Source organism: Bipolaris oryzae (assembly GCF_000523455.1).
Source record: "Bipolaris oryzae ATCC 44560 unplaced genomic scaffold scaffold_11, whole genome shotgun sequence".
NCBI lineage: Eukaryota > Fungi > Ascomycota > Dothideomycetes > Pleosporales > Pleosporaceae > Bipolaris > Bipolaris oryzae.
Window position 1 is genome coordinate 166270 of NW_006911287.1, and position 24943 is coordinate 191212.

The 24943-nt window shown below is 51.8% G+C and overlaps 11 protein-coding genes across 11 annotated transcripts; 4 read left to right on the forward strand and 7 right to left on the reverse strand.

Moving 5' to 3' along the window:
- Positions 1 to 962: 962 nt before the first annotated feature.
- COCMIDRAFT_83772 (uncharacterized protein) lies at positions 963 to 2314 on the reverse strand (the record flags this gene model as incomplete). The annotated part of the gene is made up of 2 exons (XM_007685614.1): positions 963 to 1411; positions 1459 to 2314. 2 exons carry the CDS (start codon positions 2312 to 2314, stop codon positions 963 to 965), a joined length of 1305 nt encoding a protein of 434 aa, XP_007683804.1.
- A 199-nt stretch (positions 2315 to 2513) lies between these two features.
- COCMIDRAFT_32936 (uncharacterized protein) lies at positions 2514 to 4588 on the forward strand (the record flags this gene model as incomplete). Its single annotated transcript, XM_007685575.1, has 2 exons — positions 2514 to 3122; positions 3221 to 4588. The coding sequence occupies 2 exons, from the start codon at positions 2514 to 2516 to the stop codon at positions 4586 to 4588; spliced, it is 1977 nt and encodes a 658-aa protein (XP_007683765.1).
- A 202-nt stretch (positions 4589 to 4790) lies between these two features.
- Positions 4791 to 5412, reverse strand: COCMIDRAFT_32937 (uncharacterized protein; the record flags this gene model as incomplete). Its single annotated transcript, XM_007685576.1, has 5 exons — positions 4791 to 4813; positions 4868 to 4909; positions 4985 to 5063; positions 5190 to 5322; positions 5390 to 5412. The coding sequence occupies 5 exons, from the start codon at positions 5410 to 5412 to the stop codon at positions 4791 to 4793; spliced, it is 300 nt and encodes a 99-aa protein (XP_007683766.1).
- Positions 5413 to 7097: 1685 nt separating this feature from the next.
- COCMIDRAFT_22701 (uncharacterized protein) lies at positions 7098 to 7725 on the reverse strand (the record flags this gene model as incomplete). Its single annotated transcript, XM_007685551.1, has 3 exons — positions 7098 to 7153; positions 7206 to 7498; positions 7670 to 7725. The coding sequence occupies 3 exons, from the start codon at positions 7723 to 7725 to the stop codon at positions 7098 to 7100; spliced, it is 405 nt and encodes a 134-aa protein (XP_007683741.1).
- Positions 7726 to 8235: 510 nt separating this feature from the next.
- On the forward strand, positions 8236 to 8825 carry COCMIDRAFT_1555 (uncharacterized protein; the record flags this gene model as incomplete). Its single annotated transcript, XM_007685532.1, has 3 exons — positions 8236 to 8401; positions 8516 to 8675; positions 8735 to 8825. The coding sequence occupies 3 exons, from the start codon at positions 8236 to 8238 to the stop codon at positions 8823 to 8825; spliced, it is 417 nt and encodes a 138-aa protein (XP_007683722.1).
- A 529-nt stretch (positions 8826 to 9354) lies between these two features.
- COCMIDRAFT_22703 (uncharacterized protein) lies at positions 9355 to 10838 on the reverse strand (the record flags this gene model as incomplete). The annotated part of the gene is made up of 2 exons (XM_007685552.1): positions 9355 to 9865; positions 9928 to 10838. 2 exons carry the CDS (start codon positions 10836 to 10838, stop codon positions 9355 to 9357), a joined length of 1422 nt encoding a protein of 473 aa, XP_007683742.1.
- A 665-nt stretch (positions 10839 to 11503) lies between these two features.
- COCMIDRAFT_83978 (uncharacterized protein) lies at positions 11504 to 13897 on the forward strand (the record flags this gene model as incomplete). Its single annotated transcript, XM_007685615.1, has 1 exon — positions 11504 to 13897. The coding sequence occupies one exon, from the start codon at positions 11504 to 11506 to the stop codon at positions 13895 to 13897; it is 2394 nt and encodes a 797-aa protein (XP_007683805.1).
- Positions 13898 to 14805: 908 nt separating this feature from the next.
- On the reverse strand, positions 14806 to 15692 carry COCMIDRAFT_83766 (uncharacterized protein; the record flags this gene model as incomplete). The annotated part of the gene is made up of 2 exons (XM_007685616.1): positions 14806 to 15620; positions 15674 to 15692. The coding sequence occupies 2 exons, from the start codon at positions 15690 to 15692 to the stop codon at positions 14806 to 14808; spliced, it is 834 nt and encodes a 277-aa protein (XP_007683806.1).
- A 919-nt stretch (positions 15693 to 16611) lies between these two features.
- On the reverse strand, positions 16612 to 18775 carry COCMIDRAFT_84002 (uncharacterized protein; the record flags this gene model as incomplete). Its single annotated transcript, XM_007685617.1, has 3 exons — positions 16612 to 17513; positions 17564 to 18423; positions 18477 to 18775. 3 exons carry the CDS (start codon positions 18773 to 18775, stop codon positions 16612 to 16614), a joined length of 2061 nt encoding a protein of 686 aa, XP_007683807.1.
- A 1441-nt stretch (positions 18776 to 20216) lies between these two features.
- On the reverse strand, positions 20217 to 20426 carry COCMIDRAFT_83943 (uncharacterized protein; the record flags this gene model as incomplete). The annotated part of the gene is made up of 2 exons (XM_007685618.1): positions 20217 to 20293; positions 20354 to 20426. The coding sequence occupies 2 exons, from the start codon at positions 20424 to 20426 to the stop codon at positions 20217 to 20219; spliced, it is 150 nt and encodes a 49-aa protein (XP_007683808.1).
- Positions 20427 to 22069: 1643 nt separating this feature from the next.
- On the forward strand, positions 22070 to 24237 carry COCMIDRAFT_32944 (uncharacterized protein; the record flags this gene model as incomplete). Its single annotated transcript, XM_007685577.1, has 3 exons — positions 22070 to 22797; positions 22845 to 22991; positions 23028 to 24237. 3 exons carry the CDS (start codon positions 22070 to 22072, stop codon positions 24235 to 24237), a joined length of 2085 nt encoding a protein of 694 aa, XP_007683767.1.
- Between the last annotated feature and the right edge of the window lie 706 nt (positions 24238 to 24943).

Genomic DNA, 24943 nt, shown 5'->3' on the forward strand with positions numbered 1-24943 from the left:
GGATGGGTGCTTCTGGGATGAAACTTGATTCAATGTCCATTAATTGGCGCTTCATTTCGCCATCGTCGAAGACGCTCTCCTGGTTCGCGTCCTCTTCACCGACTGCACGGGGTATGATGCTGTCGTCGTCCTCGTCGCCGATGGGGAGCGGCGGCAGGTCTGAGTCGGGCAGGTCAAAGGTATCATCATGATCGTCGTGGGGTTTCTGGTGTGCCATGTGCTCGTTGTCGGTAGGCGTGGGCATGGGAGTCGGGAGTGTGGAGTTGCTCTTTGTTTGCAAGGGCTCAGCATGGAACGAGGAAGCGTCGTTGGACGGGGGGGCCATGACGGCAGATGCACGCGCAGGAGCAGCAGCAACAGCGGTCAGGGCAGTCGCGTGGGATACAAAAGCTGCGAGTCCTGCTCATTCGCATGGTGCGGTCAAGGCGAAGGTTCACGACAATTACGGTGATGGCCTGGCTCGCCTGTGACAACAGAGCGCGCGTTGTTTAGCCCTGGCCGCTAGTGTCAATCCGTCATCGAGAACTACCAGGGGCCCGCATGCGTACCGCCCTGCCGCCCAAAACAGCCAAACTGCCCGGATTTAACATGCACTAACCACGCCCGCATCCTCTGCCCAGCCCAGTGTTCGACGACAGCAACGCCACTGGCAAAGTGACTTTTTACAGGCCTTGGAGGTATTTGATATGTATTTTGCTGCCCTGGCTTATACAATGTACCCGCTCGCAGCACGAGCATTCCTCTCCCATCATCGCCGCCACCTCAACATCAACACCCCACAGGCCTCTCTTCAACATCCCCTTGCAATTTCGTGAGTGCATTGCAAGCCATGCAGGCTGCCCCCCCTCACCTGACGCTTCCTGTCCGCGTTTCTGTTCACATGCTCGCTGCATGCTATCAAAGGCTCCAGGAAACCCACCCTTCACATGTACTTTTCAATTATAATCCGCCCCAGGCTACCTTCATGAACCCACAGAAGCCGCCTCTTTTGCCCGCTTCTTCTCCTTCTTAGCCTTCTTCTCCGCCTTCCGCTTGGCTTCTTCAGAATCTTGGTGTTTTTTGCTCTTCTTCACGGGTGCCTCACTTGTCTCCGTGCCGTTTACATCGGCATGCTTCCTCTTCTGCTTCTTGGAAGATTTGCTAGACTCTGGCATTCCGAGCACTGCAGTTTCCCGAGCTGGCTCAAGCTCATCATCTGAGTCGCCGATAGTTCCTGCATCATTGCCCGTAAAGCCGGTAGGAAGGAAGCGCATTTTCAGGCCCTTGACTTGGGGTCGTGGTGCTCGAATCGTGGATCGCGTTATTGAAGCTGCTGCTTCTGAGCCGGTGTTTTGGTCGGCTTGTAGCGAGCTGAGCTTTGGCAGTTGCATAATACGCCGTAAACGCAGACTCTGCGTTATCGGGACAGGCACTGCGACAGTCAGTTGATGCCATATCAACAGTAATAGGTAGACAAACCAGGCTTCATGCCATCCTTTCCAGGCATAAAAACTTGTCGTGTGCCAGCCTCACTCTTGTTCATTTGGGAGAAGCCAAAGTCGTTGCCCTTGTGACTCAAAACCACCTCTCCACCCTTGACTTTTTCCATTGCAAGCTCCTTGAGGTCTTTCAACGAAACACCGGCAGGAGCAGTAATGTGCCATACTTGCTTCCCTTGCAAGTTTTCAAACAAGCCTGTCGATGATCTCGAAATAGTCTTGTCGTTCAGTGGCACAGGATTAAATCCTTTTGGGGGCACAAATGCCCTGGTTGGTTGAAATTCTACCGCATGCGACTGTGTTGGTGCTTGTGTTTGGGGTTGCGCTGGTGCTGGATTGCGTGTCGGTTGCGGCGCATCATCAGTATCCGATTCGTCGCTAGAACTCTCTGAGCCGCTTGTGCTCTCGCTTCCACTCTCGCTGTCGCTCGAGGCATCCTTCTTCGCATCGTTTCCTGGAAGCTTGGTCTGTATGTCTCGGGCTGACGCATCGTCGTCGCTGACCTCGGAGCTGGAAAGGTCTGCAACATCGCGCTCCGTCACGATTTGTTTCAACGCCGGTTTTTTCGGGGAGGGCTTAGATTTCGATGCAGAATTAGAAGCATTTGCGTCTGTCTTGCTAGGCTTGGTCTTTGACTTGGGTACACCGTTCACATGAATGCCAATGGTGGCTTTTGGCCTCTCGATTTTCTTCGGTCGCGCTGTGCTTTCGCTGGCAGAATCGCTGTCGGTATCGATTGTTTCCTGGCTCAACTGTGCTTTCGGTGGGGCGCTCTGAGGTTTCCGATTCGGCTTCGCGCCAGGCAGCGGTACCTTTGTTTTCTTTACGTCCTTCATGGTGTGTGTTGAGCTATATTCTTTGCGCCTTGAAAGTTAGTGAGTTCAGTTGGAACTTTTTGCGCGCGGACCTCCAGCCACATTGACGCTAAACTACTTCAGACCGCGTGCGCCGCAACCCAGACAAAAACCCATTCATCTCGGTCCTACGACGCCAGCAGCCGGGATCATTACACCAATATTCATACTAACACTCCAAATGTCCGGAAAAAGAAAGAGAGGAGAGGAAATTGGGGCGCGTGATGCCACGAGCGCAAAACCGCTTACCGCAATTGCAGCAGCTCGCCTAAGAACGGAAGCGACAGCCAAAGTTGTAAAAACACCAGAAATCACGCTTGAGCAAATTTCTGTACCAGAAAGCCCGCTACTAGAAGCTCGGGTGCCAGAGCAGGAAGATCCAGATACGGATGAGGAAGATGTGCCTGTACAGCGCAACCTCAAACTTTGCAACTGGCGCAACGACCCACAAAACATCATCTCAGAAACCGATACCGAGCTCACCATCAACTTAAGTAAGCACGCGACTATTGCGCTTGTTGGCTGCTTTGAATTCACGGTACTGAGAGGCGCTATCCATATCAATGGCGCCAATATTGGTACAGTTGGTCGAGACGGCCAGAAGAACAAAGTGTATCGAGCCTTTGTGCCAGCTACCAATCCTATATTCAAGATTCGCGGACTGGATGGTACAAATCATATCCTGTTTCAGCCGTGCAGTGCACCAGCGCCACTTTCTGTTATCAATCCACTTTTTGATGATATATGGTGCACCGATTCTCAAGCCCAAGACGGTAGATCGTTTAGTGTTGTAAGTGCTACTCCTTGTCCTCAAACATACGGGATACAGTCTGAACCCAACACATCCCAAAGCAACTCCATCGCATCTGAACTGATTTTTTTGTGCAGGTGACTGAATCAGGTGCCGACACTCTTTCCAGGCCGTTGTGCCCAGAAATGGCACCCGAAGATTGGCTTCGTGCTATCGAGGATTGTGCTGGTAGCTCATCCATGACGGTAGTGACTGGTTCATTGGGTTCGGGGAAATCAACATTTGCGAGGCGACTCGTCAACCGTTACCTTACAGGCCTAGGAAAGACTGCTCTATCAGTACCAGCTGTGTGCTATATGGATCTTGACCCGAGAAAGCAAGAGTATACGCCTGGAGGTCAGATATCACTCGTCATCGTCAGACAACTGAACCTGGGACCAAGCTTCGCCCATCCATCAATCGTGCCCGAATCCAAAGATATAGTCACGGATGAAATAGTACGCGCACATCCAATCCCTGCGAACTTGGCCAACTATTCCGACTATTATGAGGCGTGTGTGGAGGATCTTCTAGTGGCATACCGTAACCTTCACGCCCAAGACTCGTCCCTGCCAGTCATTGTCGACACGCCTAGCTTCCTATGCTCGCCCCACTCTGACCTTCTCGATAAGCTCCTAGCAAGGCTGAAACCACATAATGCGGTTCATCTTGGTGACACACAAGCCATCGATACAGAGACGGCAGCAAGACTGCATGTACTGCAGACTATCACGTCGCAGTACCATGGCACAGTGCATGAGATTGCTGCACAACAACCACAATTGCCGCTGATGAGGAAGGAAGCGGAATTATGCACTATGCAGATGCAATCCTACTTCCATCTCAAGTCTAGCAGTACGAACCCTGGCCAGACACAAGGGTTGAGCTGGAGTTCTGAACCACTCTCTCATCTCGTACCGTGGGAGTTTTGTTACGAAGAAACTAATGAGCGGACGCAAGATTTAGTCGGTTTCGCAATGTACTCGGAGCCCGTCGAGCCTGCTTCATTAGTCCATGCGCTGAATGGCTCTATTGTCCAAATGGTCCAGTCGACGTCATCGATCGTGCCAACCCCTTATACATCTCTTCCACGAACAAAGAGGCTTCGGATCCCCTTCTTCCCGGAATCCGCATCGCTCGGTATGGTACAGCCGTTGGATCCTCAAACAACGAGGTTGGTTTGCACTGCATTGATTCGCGGCTTCGATCCAGAGAAGAAGGTAGTGCAGGTCCTGGTACCAAAGACACACGAGTCGCTATTGTATAGTATTTCACCTGAAAGGACAGTCCTGATTGGAGGCTGCTGCGAAATGCCAGAGTGGGCATATATGGAGGACGCATGGGTGCAGCAAAGGGCACAAAATGCGGCACTTGGAGATGTACCGCTCTGGGTTGAAAGAGAGCATGTGATAGACAGTATGGGATATCTGAACACTGTAAGGAGAGTGAGAAAGTATCAGACCTAATGAAAGCGTCAATTGGCGTGCCATCTAGACACAATGATCATGACACGAGGAAAGAAGAAATGCGTAGCGCCTGGAGATAGAAGCGCAACATGAGCGAAACGGGCCTTGTCCTTCTTTTACTGTGATATTGCGTACTACTGCTATGTAGCACTATCGTTGTAATATGTACAAGTTGACCCGGACATAGTTTTCATGTCAAACACTACAAAATCATCTTTGGTGGAGCTAATCATGGTTAATTTTGATTGTGTTTAGAACACAGGGGGTGGAGAAACTTACGTTCGGTGATTGGGCAGGGCAGGTTGCGCTCGTATTTTGAACCTATGGGTAGTTAGTATCACCATCTCTGTGATGCCGACACAGAAAAAGCATTCAAGTTGGTAGGGAGGAACGAACCTCCGGGGGCCGTGGGTGGGCGGTAAGGGTCTGGGTGCTTCCACTTCTCGAGAAGTTCTTCTGTCTCCTTGATCAAGTCCTATACATCTCATCAGCATGGTCATTGGCAGGGCTGTGGTACATATGAGTCTGTAGATGGGTGGGTGACTGGGTAATTGTATGGGTGATTGTGTGTATGGCCTGCAGAGGGAATCGCGAGACGCACCCTCATTACACGGGGCTCGGTAACGTTTCTCTTAGCCTCGAAAAGCTCGCGGATATACAGAGCCTGTCCGCGCCAGAGGTATCGATGGACGCTCCAGTCGAGGGCGAGCTTGAGGGACCGCCTGTAGAGGCGTCTGCGGCTTGGTTAGTTTCTGCGCGTGCATAACAGGTGATGCGGGAGGGTGCTACGGAAGCGCTTACAGGACATGTGTTTTGGTACTCATAGCAGCGATGCAAGATGTGGTTCGTGGCCGCAATGGCTCTCGCTATTGCGTCGCGGGTGCGTGTGAGGTGCTGAGGGCGGGTTGATGTCGCGGGCTTGGCAGTCGTGCCTGTGACGGGGCCGGTTTCCGGTTAGTAGGCTCAGCTTGGGCCAACGGAGCTCCGGGCAGTCCCTTCGGCTGCCCTTCACGTGCCTCAGCTTCACAAAAAACGTGACAACAACGGCTGATATTTTTTTGTCCTAAAAATCATGCGGAAACAATTCCTAGGCTTTGGTTTCCATATATACTCATTGTTAGGCTGCATCAGACTGTGGTCGTGGTGTGATGATTTTTTGAATGATTTGACGTTCGACAATTAATTCCAAAAACTCCGTTTGTAATATTGTCCAGAAATTCAGATTAAACGATAAGTGGAACAGTATTATTTTAAAAGAATCTTCCATCGAGTGTAATGTAAATAGAAGTGATTAGTCTTGTCTCATCTAAATTAAAAACTCATATGCACATGTTGTGTAATGGTGCATCGTACGTGGTTACACTGTGGAAGTGTCAAATGCCTCCGCAACATTTCCCGCACACAACCAAGGTCAACATACAACAGGTCGATTTACCAAACTCCGCCTAAAGAAAACCATATAATACCACACGAATTCAATGAGACATGATTACCATAGTCCCACAACAACTACATAATGTGCATTGACGTGGTAGCTCAAATATGACAAAAGAAACCGAGTAATATACGACAGCGGGTGATTCGCCAGTGGCCTAACTCCTAATTTCCTATTGTGGTATTTACTAGAATAGGAAATCACCATTGAATACAGACAAAAAAAGTCTGAATAGAGCAAAAAATCTGGCAAGGGTCATGTGTAGTCACAGGCTAGCGTAGTCTAAGAACATTCCCAGCGAACCACAGCGCGCACAACTATCAACGCAAGATCGATACTATTTGTAAATCTTAGCCATAATTGCATGTACTTTCCGGCCTGTGCACATATGTAGTCAAGGGGTGTAATTTGGTATGTTGACTCATGAAGTTAATTCGGCCTTGCAAATGCGCCTATGTTCAAATTCAAGAATATTGCTAGTACGCTCCAATACGTCACTATCTTATCTACCTGAATTCCGAGATAAGTCCAATGACGCAGATTGACATCCCATGTCGCCAAAAACCAAGTTCATTCTACGCTTGCGCCGTAGACCATAAATGCAGAGGTTGCAATCCATTTGGCGGTGAGAGATGTGTGATTCAACGACAAAGACCGCCAATAATGCAGGGCGCCGCCAATCCTTCTGCACAGTTGCTGTGGCGCCGCCACTACCTGTTCTCGCCAAAAACAGCAACCCCACATTCAGGAGTTGACCACCAAAGCGGACAGGCTACCCGCAATGGCCTAGCCACGTTGCGCGAGGCAGATGCGAACAAAGTCGAGTTTCAATGCAGCCTGTGACAATGAGCAAGAAAAGGAAAACACGGGCAAAGAATGGTGCAGTGAAGTGATATGCTCGATTCAGCTCATGAGCCTGTGGTCATCAAAGCGACCAGCTAATATACAGCTCTGGTATAAATCCCGTGAAAAGCCGAGAACCCAAAACCCAGACCGACTCCCATTATCATTGCAGACGAAAAAGACCCATGAAGTAACCACGCCGTGAAGAAGAAACTCAAAAGCAAAATGCGCTTAGAGCTCCTGCGAAGGACCCTTGCCAGGCTTGGCAGTCTTCTTGGGCAGAAGGTCTGAAGAATGCGTTAGTGATTGTTGAGATGAGACTGAATGCGATAAACGTACTTTGGTGAATGTTGGGGAGGACACCACCCTGTGCGATGGTAACGTGTCCGAGAAGCTTGTTCAACTCCTCATCGTTCCTGATGGCGAGCTGGAGATGGCGGGGGATGATACGGGTCTTCTTGTTGTCGCGGGCAGCGTTACCGGCCAACTCGAGAATCTCAGCAGCGAGGTACTCAAGGACGGCAGCGAGGTAGACGGGAGCACCAGCACCGACACGCTGGGCGTAGTTGCCCTTGCGGAGGAGACGGTGGACACGACCGACGGGGAAAGCGAGACCGGCCTTGGATGAACGACTGGAATTGCTGTTAGCAAATGATGTAATATTGAAAAGATGCGAAAAAAAGACGCGTCAATTGAGACAAAAGACGCGTCAAAAGCAAACAAGTTGCAACACAAGAGTGCACGAGGTGCGCAGCCCAGGTGAAGGCAAAAGGTTGCAAAGAATGCAATCAGTGGGCACTTACGATTGGGCGCTGGACTTGGAGCCGCTGGCCTTGCCTCCGGACTTGCCGCCAGTCATTTTGAATGAGGTTTTGGTTGGGGGTTGTTTTTGGAAGTGGGAGTCGAAAAAGACGGGAGTGTGGACGGAGCGGCGTGGGTGAGCGGGTTGTGGGCGTGGAGTATCAAGACGATGGATTGCTTGCTGGTGTTGGGGGGCGGGGCCGTCTTATAAGGACGGCGCTGGCGTGTTGCGAGTGCGCGAGATCAACCTGCGCACGCTAGCGCGCCAAAGGGCAGCAACGCCGGCTAGCGCCTGCCGCATGTCGACGCAAGATCACTCGCCGCCCTCGCCTAGCCACCGAACAGGCAAAGCGGCCAGCGTCCCTCCGCACGGGCCTCACAGGCGCTGCTGGATCACAACATGCGAGCGCGCTCCCCATAAGTAGCGCGTCCCCCCGCCGTCGACGACCTTTCCCTTCATCCATCTCGACACCCACCCACGACACTTTACTTGCCCCATCTCACTCGAAGCTCCTGCTTTCAATCCAGATTCCACTTTTTCCAATCTCCACCGCCCAAATCTCCAAAAATGCCTCCCAAAGCCCAGAAGACTCCCACCACCGGCGGCAAGGCCCCAGCCGGCAAGGCTCCCGCTGAGAAGAAGGAGGCTGGCAAGAAGACCGCCGCTCCCTCTGGCGACAAGAAGAAGCGCACCAAGACCAGGAAGGAAACCTACTCCTCTTACATCTACAAGGGTAAGTTTGGCCCGTTTGCGCGCCATAAGCGCGACACGCAATTGAATCGCGTGGTCTCAATGCATCCGCATCTTCCGCCTTTGTAAGACAAGATTTGCTGACGCGTCTTTGCAGTCCTCAAGCAGGTCCACCCCGACACCGGTATCTCCAACCGTGCCATGAGCATCCTCAACTCCTTCGTCAACGACATCTTCGAGCGCGTTGCCACTGAGGCCAGCAAGCTCGCTGCCTACAACAAGAAGTCCACCATCTCATCGCGTGAGATCCAGACATCGTACGTTTTCACCGCCTTTTACAATTACGTTCCATCGCATCCACTAACACCAATTGCAGAGTCCGCTTGATCCTGCCCGGTGAACTTGCCAAGCACGCCGTATCTGAGGGTACCAAGGCCGTCACCAAGTACTCTTCATCCACCAAATAGAGTGCTTTTTCTTCGCTGGATGTTTTCTTTGGGTCTTTCTTGCCACTATGACAAGTGGTTACGGGGTGCGGTGTTCACGGGTCCTTTGCTAATGTGATCATGGGTCGGTTTGTCTGTCATCGAATCATATAGTCATCTTTGACTACGAGGTCCATCTGGGTCTGTACATTATACCACAGCAGACGGGAACGAATCAATTATTTCCAACTTCACGCACTTTTGCTTTCCCATTTTCCTGCTTCGAATTTTCAGCTTTGATTGTTTCAACTCATTTCTATTTAGGAGTCCATTTCACATAATTACAGCAGAATCACCTACATTTCACTTCGAGCCCGGCCCGATTTCATGGATTTTCTGGCCTCACTTGACAAACCTGACTACAAACAACACCGATATTGATTGCTCATAAAATATAGGATCTACAGATATACACATTTCAGATCCCGCAGTCCAACTCCAAAAATGCAAGCATCCGAATGATGTCATCATAAGCCCTCCAAACGCCAGTCTAAGCACCAGACCCGATTTCCTACTGCAAGCCGTCTTCATCCCAGCTCTCCACTTCGTCAACCGCGCCCTCTCTCTCCTGGCCCCGAGGCATGGGTTCCTGGTCTTGCACGTGCACGACGCTTTTCCCCTGTACGCTGCGGACGCCTTCTTTCCAGCTTTCGTACTCATCTGCCGAGGTGATGAGGAAGGCAATGAGCATTGATGGATCCATTTCACGGATTTGGAGCCGTCGGATGCGGCGTGTGTGGCATGTGGCCAGCTCTTCTTCTGAGTAGGTGGTTCGGTCGGAACCATCCGTAGGCGTTGCAGAGGGAACAATGGTTGTCGAGGATGAGTTTGAGGTAGCTGAGGCGTCCAAGCTAGATGGGACTGCTAGTTGATTCTGGTTCTGCTTTTCATTGTCATTTTCAGTCTCGGTAGACGATAGGGGCGGTCGATATGGAAGCAAGGGACGAGTGCTATGCGGGTCGAGATAGAAGAAGTTATTTCCCTGCGTAGCGACAAAGTAATGCGAAGCAGATGGACGGCCACTGTGTGAGATTAGCATAACAAACAAGCAGAGCACGTCAAATAGCTCCGTATTGTGCCTCACCCTGCAATGCCTATGCTTTGCTTCATTTGCAGGCTCGCCTTTAGCGCTTCCCAATAAACAGGCGTGATCTTATCGATGCCTAGCCTAGTGCCGACCAAGATTAGTGTGGGCTGCCACTCGCCATCGTCGTCTATGGCAACCTCCTTCAGCTTGTCCTCGTACACGTCCGCGCCGTCGCCAGACACGTAGACTCGCAAGCCAGCCTCGCGGTGCTTGTTGGCCAGATCCTGGATACACCGCGCCGCTGCGGAAGGGCCGAACCACTCGCCAGGGTACTTTCCGCAGACGGCGGCACCGTGCTCAACGAAGCGGTGAATGGAAAAGGGCGCTCTCGGGTCGTCGGCAAATAGGGAAAGTATCTCGCAGTGCTCTTTAGCGGTGGGCTTGTCCTGGTATCTCCAGTCACGGCCCAAGCGTAGTATCTGCAATGCGTTGGCCAGGATACTCTGCCCGCTTCTGATCATGCAGCCGAAACCTGTGTCAGAGGTAAAGCCTGGAGATGCCAGATTCTGCATGCGAACACGGAAACTCATTGCACTTGTTGCCTTTGGGTCCTGACTCTTTTGTATCGCTGCGAAACCTGAGCGATATGTCATCCAGATGCGCGACTCGAAGTCATCAAGAAATGCCGACGGCCAGTTGCCGTACTGTGCGGGATCCTCGCCATTTGGAGCTTCCTTGCGTTCAGAAACGTCGATGCTTGTGCGTATCCAGCTTTCGTCCTCGTTGCGTTCAGACGGTGGAGTGGGTTCGTCGGCGGCCGCGGCATCACTAGGCGGCGGCCTAGCTGGTGGCGGACGGGGATCGTAACGCTGGCCCAGCAGCCATATGGGTTCGCTGGAGTCGTTCGTAGGCGGAGGGTCGTAGAAGGTGCGGACGATATTGCGGCTGACGCGCTCAAAGTCGTGCATGATGGGTAGTATCGTGGGTGGTGGTAGGGCCTAGGCGGCCGTTGGGTGCGGAGGTGATGCGGAGGTCCGAGATGAGGTTGCCTAGAGCTGGCTACATGTGTGTCGGTATTGTGCCCTGGGTATTTGCACTGGGTATCTGGGCAGCAACGACGGTCTTGCAACAAAGATGGAGCCCCTGCGCGATATGGAACGCAGAATGTGGAGAGGGAGCTGCGGCGGGCTCCAGGTCATATGCGGCTCTACCAAGGTTGTGGCGGGGGGGGGGTGGCTATCACCTGGCTATTATCTGGGCTATCCCAAGCTCCGACACGCTTCTGGACTGCACTTGCCTACGTCTTACAGGATGACAGCTTGCAACCAGTCACGTGTTGTTACATGCGTATGTCGCTCGCTGTCTATCCAAATATGGGCCAAGCTGTCCAGAGAGCAGCCCGCGAACGCGCTTTATATTCCACTTGTCCTGTTCAGCTTGGGGCTTGCACTGCGAGCTTGCATAATCGGCGCATCGTCATAAGCTCCGACTAGCCCCACGCCGTTCCCCCCGCCAAGTGGACTAGGAAGTGCGCATCATCTTCAATCCAAAGCTCAACCTCGCCCTCGCCGCTGTGTCGCCACCACTCCCTTCCACATCGCTCCCCCTGCAAACCCAGTGCGATTCTGCAGCAATGTCCCGTGGAAAGAAGAAGGGCAAGACCAAGGCCAAGGGCGGTTCAGCGAAGAGCACTCCGCACCGTGCGCCCGCCAAACGCTCTTCGCAATCATGGGCCCTCCACGACGAGGATACGTTTGTGCCAGCTGCAATCGCATCTAAATTCTCTCTAAAGGACGAGGCCCGTTGGGTGTCGAGCCATCGTACTGCCGCCTTCAAAGCAGATAACAAGCTACGTCACATGCCGATCCAATTCGTAAGCGCTGGACATCTCCAAGGTACCCTGAAGGAGAACTTGCCCGACGTCAAGCCTGCCCAAGAAGAGCCCTCTCAGTCCAGCCCGGCGTCTGCTACGTCTTCCTTGCCTTCTTCCACGCCGGACAATGCTGAAGCCATGGCGCAGATGGCTATTCGCAGTCCATCACCTGTGCCTTCAGATGCTTCGTCAAGTGCAGATGAGGTCCTTTTCAGAGGGCGCTGTGTCCAGCCTCCAGCTGCGCCTGTTGTTGCTTCGGATATAAACCCAGAACCACCAGCCACTACTACAGCAAATGACTCTACAAAGGATGAGCCTGTACCACCAACTGAGGCTGCTACCCAAGTATCTGTAGAGCTCAGCATCAGCATGAGCAGTGCATCTAAGGTACAAGAAGAGACAGTGTCGGATCCTGACGAGGTGGATCGGAATCAGTTTGCAAAGCGGAGGGGTGACAAACCTGCCTGGGAGGGTACCACCACTGAGTGGCAACACCGCAGTAAACCCAATATTGGGTGGCTGCCCGTTTCAGAACGACTCGATATGGAAGCTCTCCTGCAGGACAACGCCAATTCGCGTGATGCGGCTATGGATGACTACATGCAAAACGTTGAGGAGTTTGGCTTTACCGATGATATGTTGGCTGCATCTGGTTTTGCTCGTCGCGAAATGGATTTGGATGGAGGCAGCCACAATGATTGGGAGCCAGCATCTGGAAGTCAAGATGGCGGAGATGACGATCAAGGTAGCGAAGGCTGGGACTCGGATATGCTGCGAGATTTCGAGGACATGAGCACCTCATCCGACGTCATGGATACAGTTGTACGCATCCTGTCCAAACGGACCCGTAAATCTGGCCTTCATTATCTTTGCGTCTACGAAGGTTCTATCACCGATGACGCTCGTTGGCTGCCAGCTACGTTTCTCAAAAGCCCTACAGAGAAGCGAATGATCCAAGCATTTGAGGCCGAAGCCTTTGAGCGTGAGCAGCAAATGCTCACAAGCAGTGATTCTGCAGATGAGTATGAAGATATAGATGAAGATGAGGACGATGAGGGTGAGGATGACGACGAGGACGATGATGACGATGAAGAAGATGACGAAGATGAAGATGAAGACGCATATGCTGAAGAACTAGATGATGAGACCATCGCTAGGATCCTACAAAAACAAGAAGAGCTCAGCTTGGGCGCTGACGAAGTGCTTCTCTACGGTGCTGACGACTTCTTCGACGCATCGGGCCCCACTAAGAAGTCGTCTTTCGGCGGTTACGGCAAACCGAACAAGAAGCAGCGAGGCCGTGCGCGCGGTAACAAGGATCCTACGTTCCCATCTGCATCTGCAATGGTTGCAGCTCTTGAAATGGACCCATATGGCGGTTTCGACATTATGGACACCGAACGACCCTCACTAAAGCCCAAGAAGAAAGGCCGACGCGGTCAGCCACCACCGGAACTGGATGACTCTGACCTGAACGAGCAGCTTCAAAATGCTTGGGAGGCCGACAGAGCAAAGAAGCGCCTCAAGAAGGCGGAACGTGAGGAGCTACGTCAGCAGGGCTTGCTGGGTAGAAAGGGCAAAGGACCCAACCTCAAGGTCAAATACCAAGGTGGCATCGATATGGAAGACATCGTCGAAGAAATACGCGAGTTCTTAATGGGCGACATGCAGACACTCTCGCTACCTCCCATGGAAGCCTATCGCCGCGCCACCGTCCACCAAGCCGCAGCATTCTTCAACCTAAACTCCCGCTCCCGCGGTGACGGCATGGACAGATTCACCATTCTTTCCAAGACCTCCCGGACCCGCACATACACCGACAATGAATTCGACATGGCTATCCAAAAGAAAGGCTTCCAGAAGCGTCTCCGCGGCCCCCTTTACCCCCAGGGTGCCAGTGGTGCCGGACGCGCAGGCAGATTCTCGACCATCAAGCACAAACAGAGCGGTACGCGCAGCCGGCCTCAGCTAGGCTACAAGGATGGCGAGACTGTCGGTGCGAATGCTCCAGAGCTGGGTCCTGAGAATAGGGGTCACGCGCTGATGATGAAGATGGGGTGGTCGACGGGTACCGCGCTTGGTGCTGGCGATAACAAGGGTATCTTGAAGCCGATTCCTCATACGGTCAAGACGAACAAGGCGGGTCTACAGTAGTGCTCTTATCGCTCTTCTCGTATTGCTTGATCACATTCCCTGTTTAGCGCGCGCGTGTGTATGCTTGTTGGACATTGTGTGGAAAAGAGTAGCTTTGCAATGTATACTGCAGCTACGTGCGTAGCATCAACTGGGAGGGGTTCCCTCCAGCAGTCCTTTTTGTGATGATAAATGTAACACTATTCATGGGGTTTTGGGGGGGGCGTTTCGGGTTTCAAAAAAACGATTGCATTGCACTGCACTGCATTGGAGATATCGGCGTTGTATTCCACTTTTTTTTTTTTTTAAAAAAAACCCCCTCCTGTCGGGATATCACAATAGTTTGTTGCGTATTCGTGTACGCGCATCATAGAAATTCTTGAGGTAGTATCGCACTGCTTCAGGGTCTGAAATTGAGCAATCAGATACACTTAGATAAGTGTGCTTATATATGATATGTGTGCTATGCTTTTGTACTCGAACCTGAAGTTTTGGTCCAGATGTGATTAGGAGCCATGGATGATTTAAAGAAAGTCGTCTTACAGTGATATACCATATGACAGAAATATTTTATTTTGTAGGCATTCACTCATGATTAGAAAGAAGGATTGGACTGTGATTGCAATGATTCATTGAGGCGTGTAGCTAATGCAGCGGAAATGCCCTACCGATATACAGTAATCATAATAACATTTCGTTGGCTTCTACTCTTCGTCCCCTCATCGTGTCTCGCAGTAAGAGACAGCTTCAAGTCATTACACATGGTTCTCGGATAGCGACACCTTGATATGACATCCACCACTAGAATATCACCATTATATAATCTTCGATCACCCTCAAAATGTCCATCATATGGCGGCAGCAGCTGTAATGGCCTTGAAAGTTATAGCAGACACTGTTTTCGTCGTCACCGTATTGCAGTCGGATGCCTAGGCAAAAGCCTTTGGAGGCACGCAAACCTTCCTGTGGACCTTCCAGGACTTCTTCTGGCATTCGACAGAGCAGTACTTTCGATTGTGACACTTGGAACACGTAAGTAGAGCCTTGCCACCAGCTCTGTGCTCCGCACCACAGCCACCGCATGAGTCAGGTTCGTGGTGCTGTGCCCGAAGTTCTTTCAAGACCAAAGAAGTTGTCGATGTGGTCATACCGGTGTCCCATATGCCGCCTGGGCTGAGGACATTCATCATGATAAAGCCTTGTGAGCCAGTGTCGCGCTCTTCGACCTCACGAGAATTGGCAACCTCCAAGAGCGTCTTGGACTTGAAATCGTAAGGCTTGCCATTCTTGTAGCCACCTGGACCAAAAAGGGCCTTCTTCATCTGGCGCTGCGCATCCGGCATGAGCCCGCCTTCGGTGTAGACCCTCTTCAGCATGCTAACATAAGCGTCAGGCAGCTGGCAACCAAGTGTCATGGAACATGCACCGAGCAGGACGTATGCGTAGCAAGGATCTCGAGTACAATACTCGGCCTTCTGTTCCAGGGACCCAGTGAGTTTAGACAGCATCTTTGACTCCTTCTTTGCAATCATGTCGACAAGGACACCTGAATCGAGGTGCTTGCGGACAAGCTCGGGGTCTGAGCAATCTTTGCCGTAGATAATATAGCACATAGAATTCACTTCCTCGTCACTCTTGCCTTCTGCTTTTGCACGAGCTCGGGCGTCTTCCTCGAATTTGGCAAGGCCGGCTTCGTGGCTCATCTCATAGATCATATCGAAGTCATGATCGGACTGGAAGAGACCTAGGGCAATGTCAGTCCAAAGTCGTACCCTACTAAATGTTCCCTTCACTTACAGTAGCCCCAGGCACCCATGATGTCAGTTGAATGACTGATTGTGATGGAACAGGATGAGGTTGGTAAGGTTTGAGAACACAGGCGTGTCTCAGGGTGAGAAGTTTCTTTGCAAGTTCTGCACTGAGCCTTCCTCGGTGATAGGAGTGGAGTGGTGAAAGTGAGAGGAGTGGGGATACAGGGCAGAACAAAACAGACGTCGCTCTTTCCTAGTAGAAATACATGGCAACGCGTGGTCCCGTGACCGGAACAATGTACCACCACGACTGCCTGCAACGCTATTTGTCTTGTTCCTTCCGCTTTGTTTTTGACCCCGCTTTCACACACACTGAATATTAGTCTGGTTCCAGTGGGGTAGCTTGAGTAATTGTGTTGTGCAGGTTATGGCTAGATCTGTTGGATCGACCCTATAGGGATGTCTTCAGTTCACTGCAAGACATTCAAGCCGAGTATGAAAGTATCGTTCTGGGGTGTGCAATTCCACCACAGAAGGTTTCTCGTCATTGCTATAATCCAAGGACACAACCGTGTACCACACATTTCATTCATCGTTGCGTTCCTGCAAGGTGAACCTTAATTAAGCCGAGTCTTTGTCGAGTATACCCTTTCATCTAACAGTGATATTACGTATGATACTAGAGGCAAACACATATGCATATGTTCATTGTGTTCTACTAACGCTGCGGACATATATCAGTGTCCAATGCTTTTGTATGCTGTTGCACATAAGTCAGGCGTCAGTCACGTTTGGCAATTCTAACAGAAGAAGAGAGCTTCGATACATTCCTGCTATGGAGCGGTTAGTAACATGGATACAAGTCAAAAGCGAAGTACTGATTACATAGCAAATTCTGACATTAATAGGCAAGATTGGTATCTCAACGCTGGTACGCTTGAAGAAGAAGACTATTAGATAATTACGATATGCAACGAAAATCATTCAGGGATACGCGTTCTGCTCAGTCTGGGCCGGCTCCTTCGCCCTCCCTTTGTCCATACTCTTCCTTCCCTTGTCCATGCTTTTCCTGGGCCTAAAGGCGTCCAAACTGATTCTCCTCTTCTCCGACTCCTTACCGGCTTCGTCACTGCTGCTCTCGCCTTCCTTCTCCTTCTTCTTCTGCACTTCCTTGATCGCCTCCTCCGTCAGCTCCTGCCTATTCATGCGTTCCAGCACATCCTTCTTCCTCGTCCTCTTGTCGCCAAGCCAGATCAAAAGACCAGCTGTTGCGTTGCAGGTGATGGAGCAAATGAGAATGACAGTAGTGATGGCAAAGTGGCGGTTCTTGTAGTAGATACCCCAAGTACATGCACCGAGGGAGATTTGGAGGAGTGAGTGGCAATCCAACAGTACAACAATGGCGACCAGGAAACGAAGAGGAAATGCGTAGTGGGTCTCCGTCTCATGAGGTTTGTAGAAGGAGTGCGATTTGCAGAACTTGCTCTGGTGATGTTCGAGCTTCTCCTGCTGTTTAGGTGTTAAGACGGTAAACTCCCATTGTTTCTCTGGGTCACTAGGATCGGTAGTTCTGGGTCCAGATACAGGAGCGTGCTCGGCAGGCAGGTCGTTGTGATCGGCTAGATCAGGCAGCATGTCCTTCTTTCGGCGTGACCAGGTATAGTGATGGTAGTGTGCTATGTAGATCATGTGGTAGGTGTCTACGGCGCGGAAGGGAGCGAGACCGTCTCCGACAATTGCGAAGAGGGCGACCAGAACGCTGTCAATGATATGGACGACATAGATCTGCTGTCCACCGACATTGATCCAGCCAATCAAGAATAGCACCCAGGCAAGACCGAATAATGTGATCAGTGTTGCATAGAGAGTGACAAGGAAACCCAGTGCTGCAGTGTGTGAGAAGGAGTACCAAATGTCTGATAATATATGTACTTACGTCTGCGAACGTAATGACCGAAGCCCTTGAGTGAGCGCTTCAGCTTCGATCGCCGTGAATGAAGCATGTGTCGCACGTGATCGTTGACTTCCTTTTTATCGGCCACGCTCCATCCAGACAAATCAGTATTCTCAGGGAGCACAGCATATCGTGAATCTGTCAGCTGCGAGTCTATTGTCATCATAGTCGTCGCTGTAGTTTGAGTTGGAGAGCGTTGCAAAGCCGGGGCTTGTTGCTCCTGTGCCTGAGCAGCCAAGGCAGGTTGCAATATGCGGTTGATCTCCTCGAGGCTCTCCGTCTCGCTCTTTCGTCGACGCAGGTTGTAAGTAGGTCGGCGGTTGAGAAAGGGTAGATTAGGGATGAAGAGTGAATTCTGCATATTTGTCAAAGACGTGAGGGTCGCAACCTCTGGGTCAAGCGTATCCAAGACATCGACCATGCCTGAACTGTAGTTGGTCGCTCCGTCGTCTTGGGCAGTGGTGGTACTGGGGCCTGCTGCATGTGATTTTTCTTCATCCTTCTTGCCCCAGAATGGTATCCTAAGCTGGACAGCGCTCTTTATTCTCCGCAGGCGAGTCTGATCGGGTGCCGAGTTGGTATGGGCGAGGGTGGATTGGCTGCTGTTGGATGGAAGCTGGCCTAGTTCTTGCTCCTCGTCGAGCGCAGGCAAAGGAGTGCCTGCTCTCGGGGTGGATGAAGCTGGCTGTTGAACGGTCTGTCTCAAGGGACTCCCCGAGGGCATGCGACGGATGCCAATGCTTGTTTGGCGGGCAGCTTGGGGTCGGCGTGGGTATTGCTGGAACGGCGGTGTTCCTCTGTTTGGCGCAGAGTTGCTCCTTGCTCGCTGTGCTGCAAGCGTCCTCGATGAATGTTAACTATTGCGCCTTGCTACTTCGCCAAGGCCAGAACTCACTGGTATGTAACATGCGACGACGGGTCGCTGACCCTGGAGGGCTTGGGTACATGGCTGCCCGCGTCAATGGACGACTCCAATGAAGTAGGGGGCTCGACGGTGGGTTGTTGTGGTTGTTGGTCGGCGGGGACGCCAAAGTCGCGGGCGTAAGTGCCCTCGTGGAGGGCATGTGTGCTGGAGTTTTGCTGTGGTACGGGCGATTGTTGTGGAGCAGTCTGCTCAGGCGTGTCAGGCGCAGACGAAGAAGCACCAGTGAGCCTGCTGCGCGCCGTACGCGCCTTGAGCTTTAGCTTGTCCATGGAAGGCGCCGAATTGAAGCCGTAGGAGTGTGCCCTGAGTGCAGTTCACGATAAACATGTCTTTAAGGCGTGGTAGGGGCGCCGTCCCTGAAGAGGGCCGGTGGCTGAAGATTGGCCTTCAAAGCCTGGCATTTTTGTCTTGGGCAACGTCATACTGCGCCGGAACACGACAACCGCTCCTTTTGCTGTGTCTGGACACGCATTGTGCGCACGGGGAATGGCCAAAGGGGGAGCGGACACGGTGTGAATCTGCTGGCGTTGCGCATGGGAACCTGGGGACTAGGAGATGGGGCAGTCTTCGCAAGGACCAAGATGCAACGCCTCGAGGCAGACGGGTGCTGTCAGTCCTTTGCAGTCCACGGAGATGCGACCAGTTCGCTCGACTCGTGAATCCTTGGGACGATCATCTCGCTTGTTGGAAACAGGATGCCCATAGGTCGGTCCTGTGTACTGACGCCATCGCTTGGTGTGTCACGGGGCCTCGAGCTCCGCATTTACGTCCCAGTGGGTGCAATACGGGGAAAAGCAAATAAACTACCGTTAATGGCACATGTGCATGTCGCAGTCTTGGACGTCGATGGTGGGGTTGCAGTCCCAATTTGCAACGAAGCGGGAGACGCAGGGTCTGCTTAGTCTTATTGAATATGGGCAACGGCCAGTATGTCTAGCGCATCACCTGTCCATAACGGGTGGTTAGAACTTGTTAGTCCGCTTTCTCCAACGCCATAGCACACACATTCCAACGCCAGCTAAACTGAGACATTGCTAGCCAAGTCCAACACGAGCAGTTGTAGCCGGATGACTATAATGGCCAAGAATCACTACTACTACTGCTTTTGCCGAACACAGCTAGTATCTGCGGGGGATTCAAAGTGTAGACTTTGCCTATTCTCTCAGATACACACACACACACACTTTTCGACTATAGCTCATCTCACGCTCAGCCCTTAGGCGAGCTACCCAAGGAGGCAAGCCCCCAAATGAAACCATCGTGTTCCAAAGCGCCTACGTTTCGGCGCCAGGCCGAGTATGGGAACCGCGAAACGTGGAAGGATTAACCCAGGTGGACGAACATGTACTTACCCCAACAAAACGGCGACTAGCGCTTGAAGAGTGATAGCGCTAACAACTACACGGGTGAAGACTGTCATCGCTACCTCTGCTTGACGCTTCTGACATATGTCTCGTTGTCTTGTGAGGGGGATACGTCTAAGCTCTTGGGTGTCGACTAATCACGTTGGACAACTCTAGATGTATGGTTTGTAGAAGATACTGAATTTATTGCCATGGATGATTTGTGGTCTGCTAATGGTCGCAGCCTGGGTGCTTTGAATATTATGAGTTTGTTGCAGGCTGTCTCTACTCTTTATTCGTATGCCTACACCCCAGTTCTCTTCATCGCCACACTCCGTCTTGGCCTTCCACTCTTGGGGTATCACATCTAGCAGTTGGGGATTTGAGTAATCTCGCCGTTGTCGGACTTGACGCACATGCCATGGTTCTGGCGGGCGGCGACTTCTATGCATCTTGTTAGTTTCTTCCTTTCCCATCTCCAAGGAGTTGTACAGGGAGACGTACGCTCGCTAGCAATGGGAGCAGCAACGGCAAAAGCAGCCATGGAGATGATGGTGGCGACAATGGCGAACTTCATTTTGGAAATAGTGTTTAGGTGATTATGGTTGGGTTCGAGAGTATTCGAGTAGAGTTGCAGTCGCGGTAGTTCAAGGAAAAGTTGAAACGGATGTGTGAGATGGTAAAAGTCGCACTGCGACAAAGAGCGAATATGAAGAAGAGAAAGGTAGTTTGAGGCTGAAGAATGGAATACCTTAGGACCTCGCTGGGACGTTGCCTTATAAATGTCAACAAGACAAAGGTATGTACGCAATACAACGCCTTGCTTGTCCAGGATCACTGCTAATCACACATTAACCTCGTATATTTCACTTGGTGCCTCAAACCAGACAGACTGAAACCGGATTCTATATTTCCCTGGCACCACCTTGGCGGTATATGGGCGAATGCACAGCCCTCTGTCCTGCACGCCTGGCGGGTAGTGGAGCTCTTGTGTTCTGTGGGGTGGGCACGGTCGGGGATGCTCGCTGGCCATGTGTGTCAAGGCTGTCAGAGACGTGTCGATGGCTTCCTGAATTATAACCGACGCGCGTCTGACTGCATTGGACATTGTTGAGATGGTGCCACTGAGGCATTTGAAGTTGTGTCACGTAATGGTAGTCTTGCTGCCTTGCAGTGAGCTCTCTACGCTCATCATCCCGACTCTCCACCTTACACCCACCACCTCGAATTTCCGTATTACGTACTATCACCTCGACTATACATATCATTATACTGAACATCTCTTAACAAAGTTCTAGACTGAGTGTTGTTCAGCCAAGTTATCGCAATTGCTAGGCGGTTTGAGTGTGCTGAAACAGTACTCAAACTCAACCGAAACACGGAATATTATGTCCCTTGGCAACGATCTTGGAGGCGGCTATGCGATACAAACGATTCCTTGGGTGGCATGTATTATGGGCCTAATAATTCTCCGGATCAGGAATATGCGTAAGATAGCGACATCTTGTTGCGATGCAAGTATGAAGTATAGGTTCAAGTGGTTCGAGAGTAGTGCCCTGGTGGACCAGTTTTCGCTACTTACTAAGTACCCAAGTATGTACCTATCTAGCCGTTTTGGGGCCGAACCATTTTAACGTCAAAACACCCCGACTGATGAATATAGTCGCTCGTGGTTGCGACAAACACACGAATTTGTGGACTAGCCATCAGTATGTATGCTCCCAACGAACATTGAATGCACTTGCAGGACATCACACCGCTCACCTGGCCACTTCGTGCGCCTGTCAACATTAGCAATATTTTTACCTTCTTTTCAAACCCCAACATGACGCGAGCTCTAGTGCGGCGTTCATGGCTACTTGTCTTCTGAATGTCCACGCATTTCATCAAGGGGGGGTTGGATGCATGGCCCGATACAAACGTGAGGTGCTGGGTTGAGTCCAGAAAATGGCAGGAGCAACGATGACAGCGCCATACTTGCAAAGGGCAGTAAAGATGTTGAAGAGTTAGTTTCACTCCAGAATCGACACTTAGGCAGCCGTATAGACGTCACGTGCTACCATATTTGGTGAAGGTGAGCTGCTCCAAATGATGTCGGTCAGGGTAGTGAGGGTGAGAGCTGGCCCCGCGGCAGCACCTGCCCGTCAATCACAGCAATCACCTTTACCACGGCCACTTTCCACAGCCTCACTCAACTGGCAATCGTGACCTGTCAAGGATATGGACTTATACGTCGCGCAACTCCCCGGGCTCTCCGTAGCTACTCACCTATCGAGAGAGCTTGCACAGGAAAACAACATGCCAGATGGTAGGGGCTGGCGCCTAGGCCACAGTAAACACCCCAAGAAGCAAACCAAGATCTCTTCGCTCAGATCTGACGGCGAACGCTCCACAGCTACCGAAGACCAAGGTGACAGACCTCGTCAACCTAGCTGGCTAAAGACACTGCACAGCAGTAGATCACAAACCCCGGTGAGTACCCTGACTGCAGGAACTGCAGTCGAAGACATTGAATATGGGCGACGTGAACGTTTGGAGATGGCGGCGTTGTACCGAGACTCTAAGCCAAAGCTCTCGCGGTATACCTCGCTTTTCGCCTCGTTCAAGGACAGTGCAAGGATACCCGATTTTTCGGAACCATGGAGTGAAGAGGCACCACGGCCGTTCGAAGCCTACGTTGATCCACTACTTGTGACGCAGTCCGTTCGATTGCATATTACCAGCTCATCTTCTCCAATACCCACAGAGCATCACAGCGGCCTGCTTCGCGTATTTGAAGACTACCGCAAGGTTCGGGACCAGAAGGAGCACCTAGAGATGCTGCTGGAAGAGACACTTCGGGACTGGTCACAAGCACAGATAGGTTGGTCGTATTCGGAAGATGCATACCATGCGGAGATACGCCGGCTCGAGCTACTTATAGCCCGCGGTGCAAGTGGCATGATGGGGTCAGTATGTGCACTGCGCTCTGACTAGCTTGGTCTAATTACTGTAGACTTGTGCAAGCGCGCCAGGGAAGTGTTGTGGATCGTCAGCGGAGACACAGAAAGACCAGCTCGCACGACAGCCTCGCACGAGACCACAGGTTACTTCCCGAAGACAAACTTGACGCGGAAATCAACCGTCTGAGTGATAGAGGCAAGTTGTAGATGACGGTTCACCAAGAGTTCAGAGTCAGTCTAATTCATCCAGTACTTCATGGCCGACCGGTGTCCCCTTCCAGCAAGATGGCGGTACTATCTAAGCGGTTCTCTAACACTTCGGAATTACTGGTTGGTACTCCTCCTGACTCGGAGAAAACTACGCTTTCACGCCATGTTCAGAGCGAGCTAGACTTGAGTACAATGCGCAAGGCTCGGCCGCCATCGTCCGTCACGGGTTCTGATAGCTCAGACTTCTCTGCAAGATCCGGTGATGCACTATCAGACGAGACGTCAATTCATCAGACGGAAATGCAGCCAGCCACTGAGTGTAATGCTTTCATAGCTCTCCGTGAGCTTGGCACGCTTGTGGCAAGGCGACGAGGCTTGCAGCCGGACATCTTCAATCACAAACTGATGATGCTGCTCTCAGAGCCAATGCCAGAAGAACCCTCCATCGTGCTCGATAATGAAGCAGATGCGGGCGCAGTAACTTTGCAAGACATCAATGTCAAGAAGCAGGCTTTGGAACAAGGTGTGACGCAGACGCGCATTGCAGAGAGGCTCCATTCGCAACCACAGCTCAGTGCGCACCAAGGTCATCGTCGACAGTTCTCCTTCGAACCAGGAGCAGACGAGCTACAAGCTCTCTTTGAGGAGGCTACGCTAGATGACATGTACACCCACTACGAAGGGCCTGAGGACTCTGTCGCACAGGTCTCGTCGCATACCATACGCTACACACCGGTGATACGGTCAGAAAGGTCAAGAGGGTCGACTCAGAGCTCGAGGGCAGACTTTGGCAACATGTCAGATTACCCGAGCCCGGCCCCAAGCCTGGGCCGTAGTAGCCAAGGAAGCTCGACATCAAGTTCAGAGGGGATGGACAAGACGTATCAAGAGGGCCGTCGTGGGTCGCAGTCGAGTGTGGTTACGGCGTTCCGCGAGGACGTGGGGAGTGGAAGGGTTCAGCCACGGGACTCGGGTAGGCGTAGTTCCCTTGCGAGTTCGCACACAGGGTCATGCTTGTCCGTCTCGAGAGACGACGATGACTCGAGTGGCACCGGACTCGACAGCGGTTCCCAGGCCGGAGCAACAGCAAGCACACGGAAGGCCGGAGATCATACATCACGTGGCGAAAGCAGTAGTGCCAAATCGACGATGATACCGCCACCGCCAACGCACAAGAGGCAAGGCTTCGGGGGAGGTGAGGATAAAGGGTCGGAGGACATGGCAGCAAGTGGATGAGAGGGGTTTCTTTGCGTAAATGGAACAGCGGATAACGAGTGGTTTTATCCAGGCAGCTCGGTCTGGTATTGATTGGACGGTAGCACAAGGCCGGGGCGCTGCTGAGCTCGGAGGAGAAATGATCAAGTATGTCACACAAGAGAATGGTTCGACGTGGCCTATGTTCCGCGCCCTAGTACTCCATGATCTACGTGTCAACAAGCAACGGCTAAGATGGTATGAAACAGAGGGGACGGGCGACGTTCTAGGCGTTTGACTGCCGGGCGGCTGCTGGGGGGTTACAGACCAAGAGGGTCTGGACGAGACGAAATGCGATCCGGGTGATGGGTAGTGAAATTACCAAAGTTGCTAGGTGAAATAACCAATCTTAGTGGCCGGACAAAGCTAGCGAGATGAGTAAACCGTAGCCAAAGGGGGAAGGAAGGAAGTTGAGATCAGAAGGGGGGCGCGCCCGCGCGCGGGATTTTACGTTTGACTACGTATTCGCGGTAAATGTTCCTGTGTATCATGTTTGCCGCCATGACGGCGAGGCGTTTTCTCTCTCTCTCTTTTCTTTCCTTTTGGACATTGATGGAAGGCTATGGCATCGCAAGTGGTACGGACAAAGAAGAGAGAAGTTTCTGGACTTTGCCTCGCCTTGTTATTGTGGTGAAAGTAGCTAATGCAAGCTTCAGGGGAGAAAGAGAGAGAGAGAGAGAGAGACACC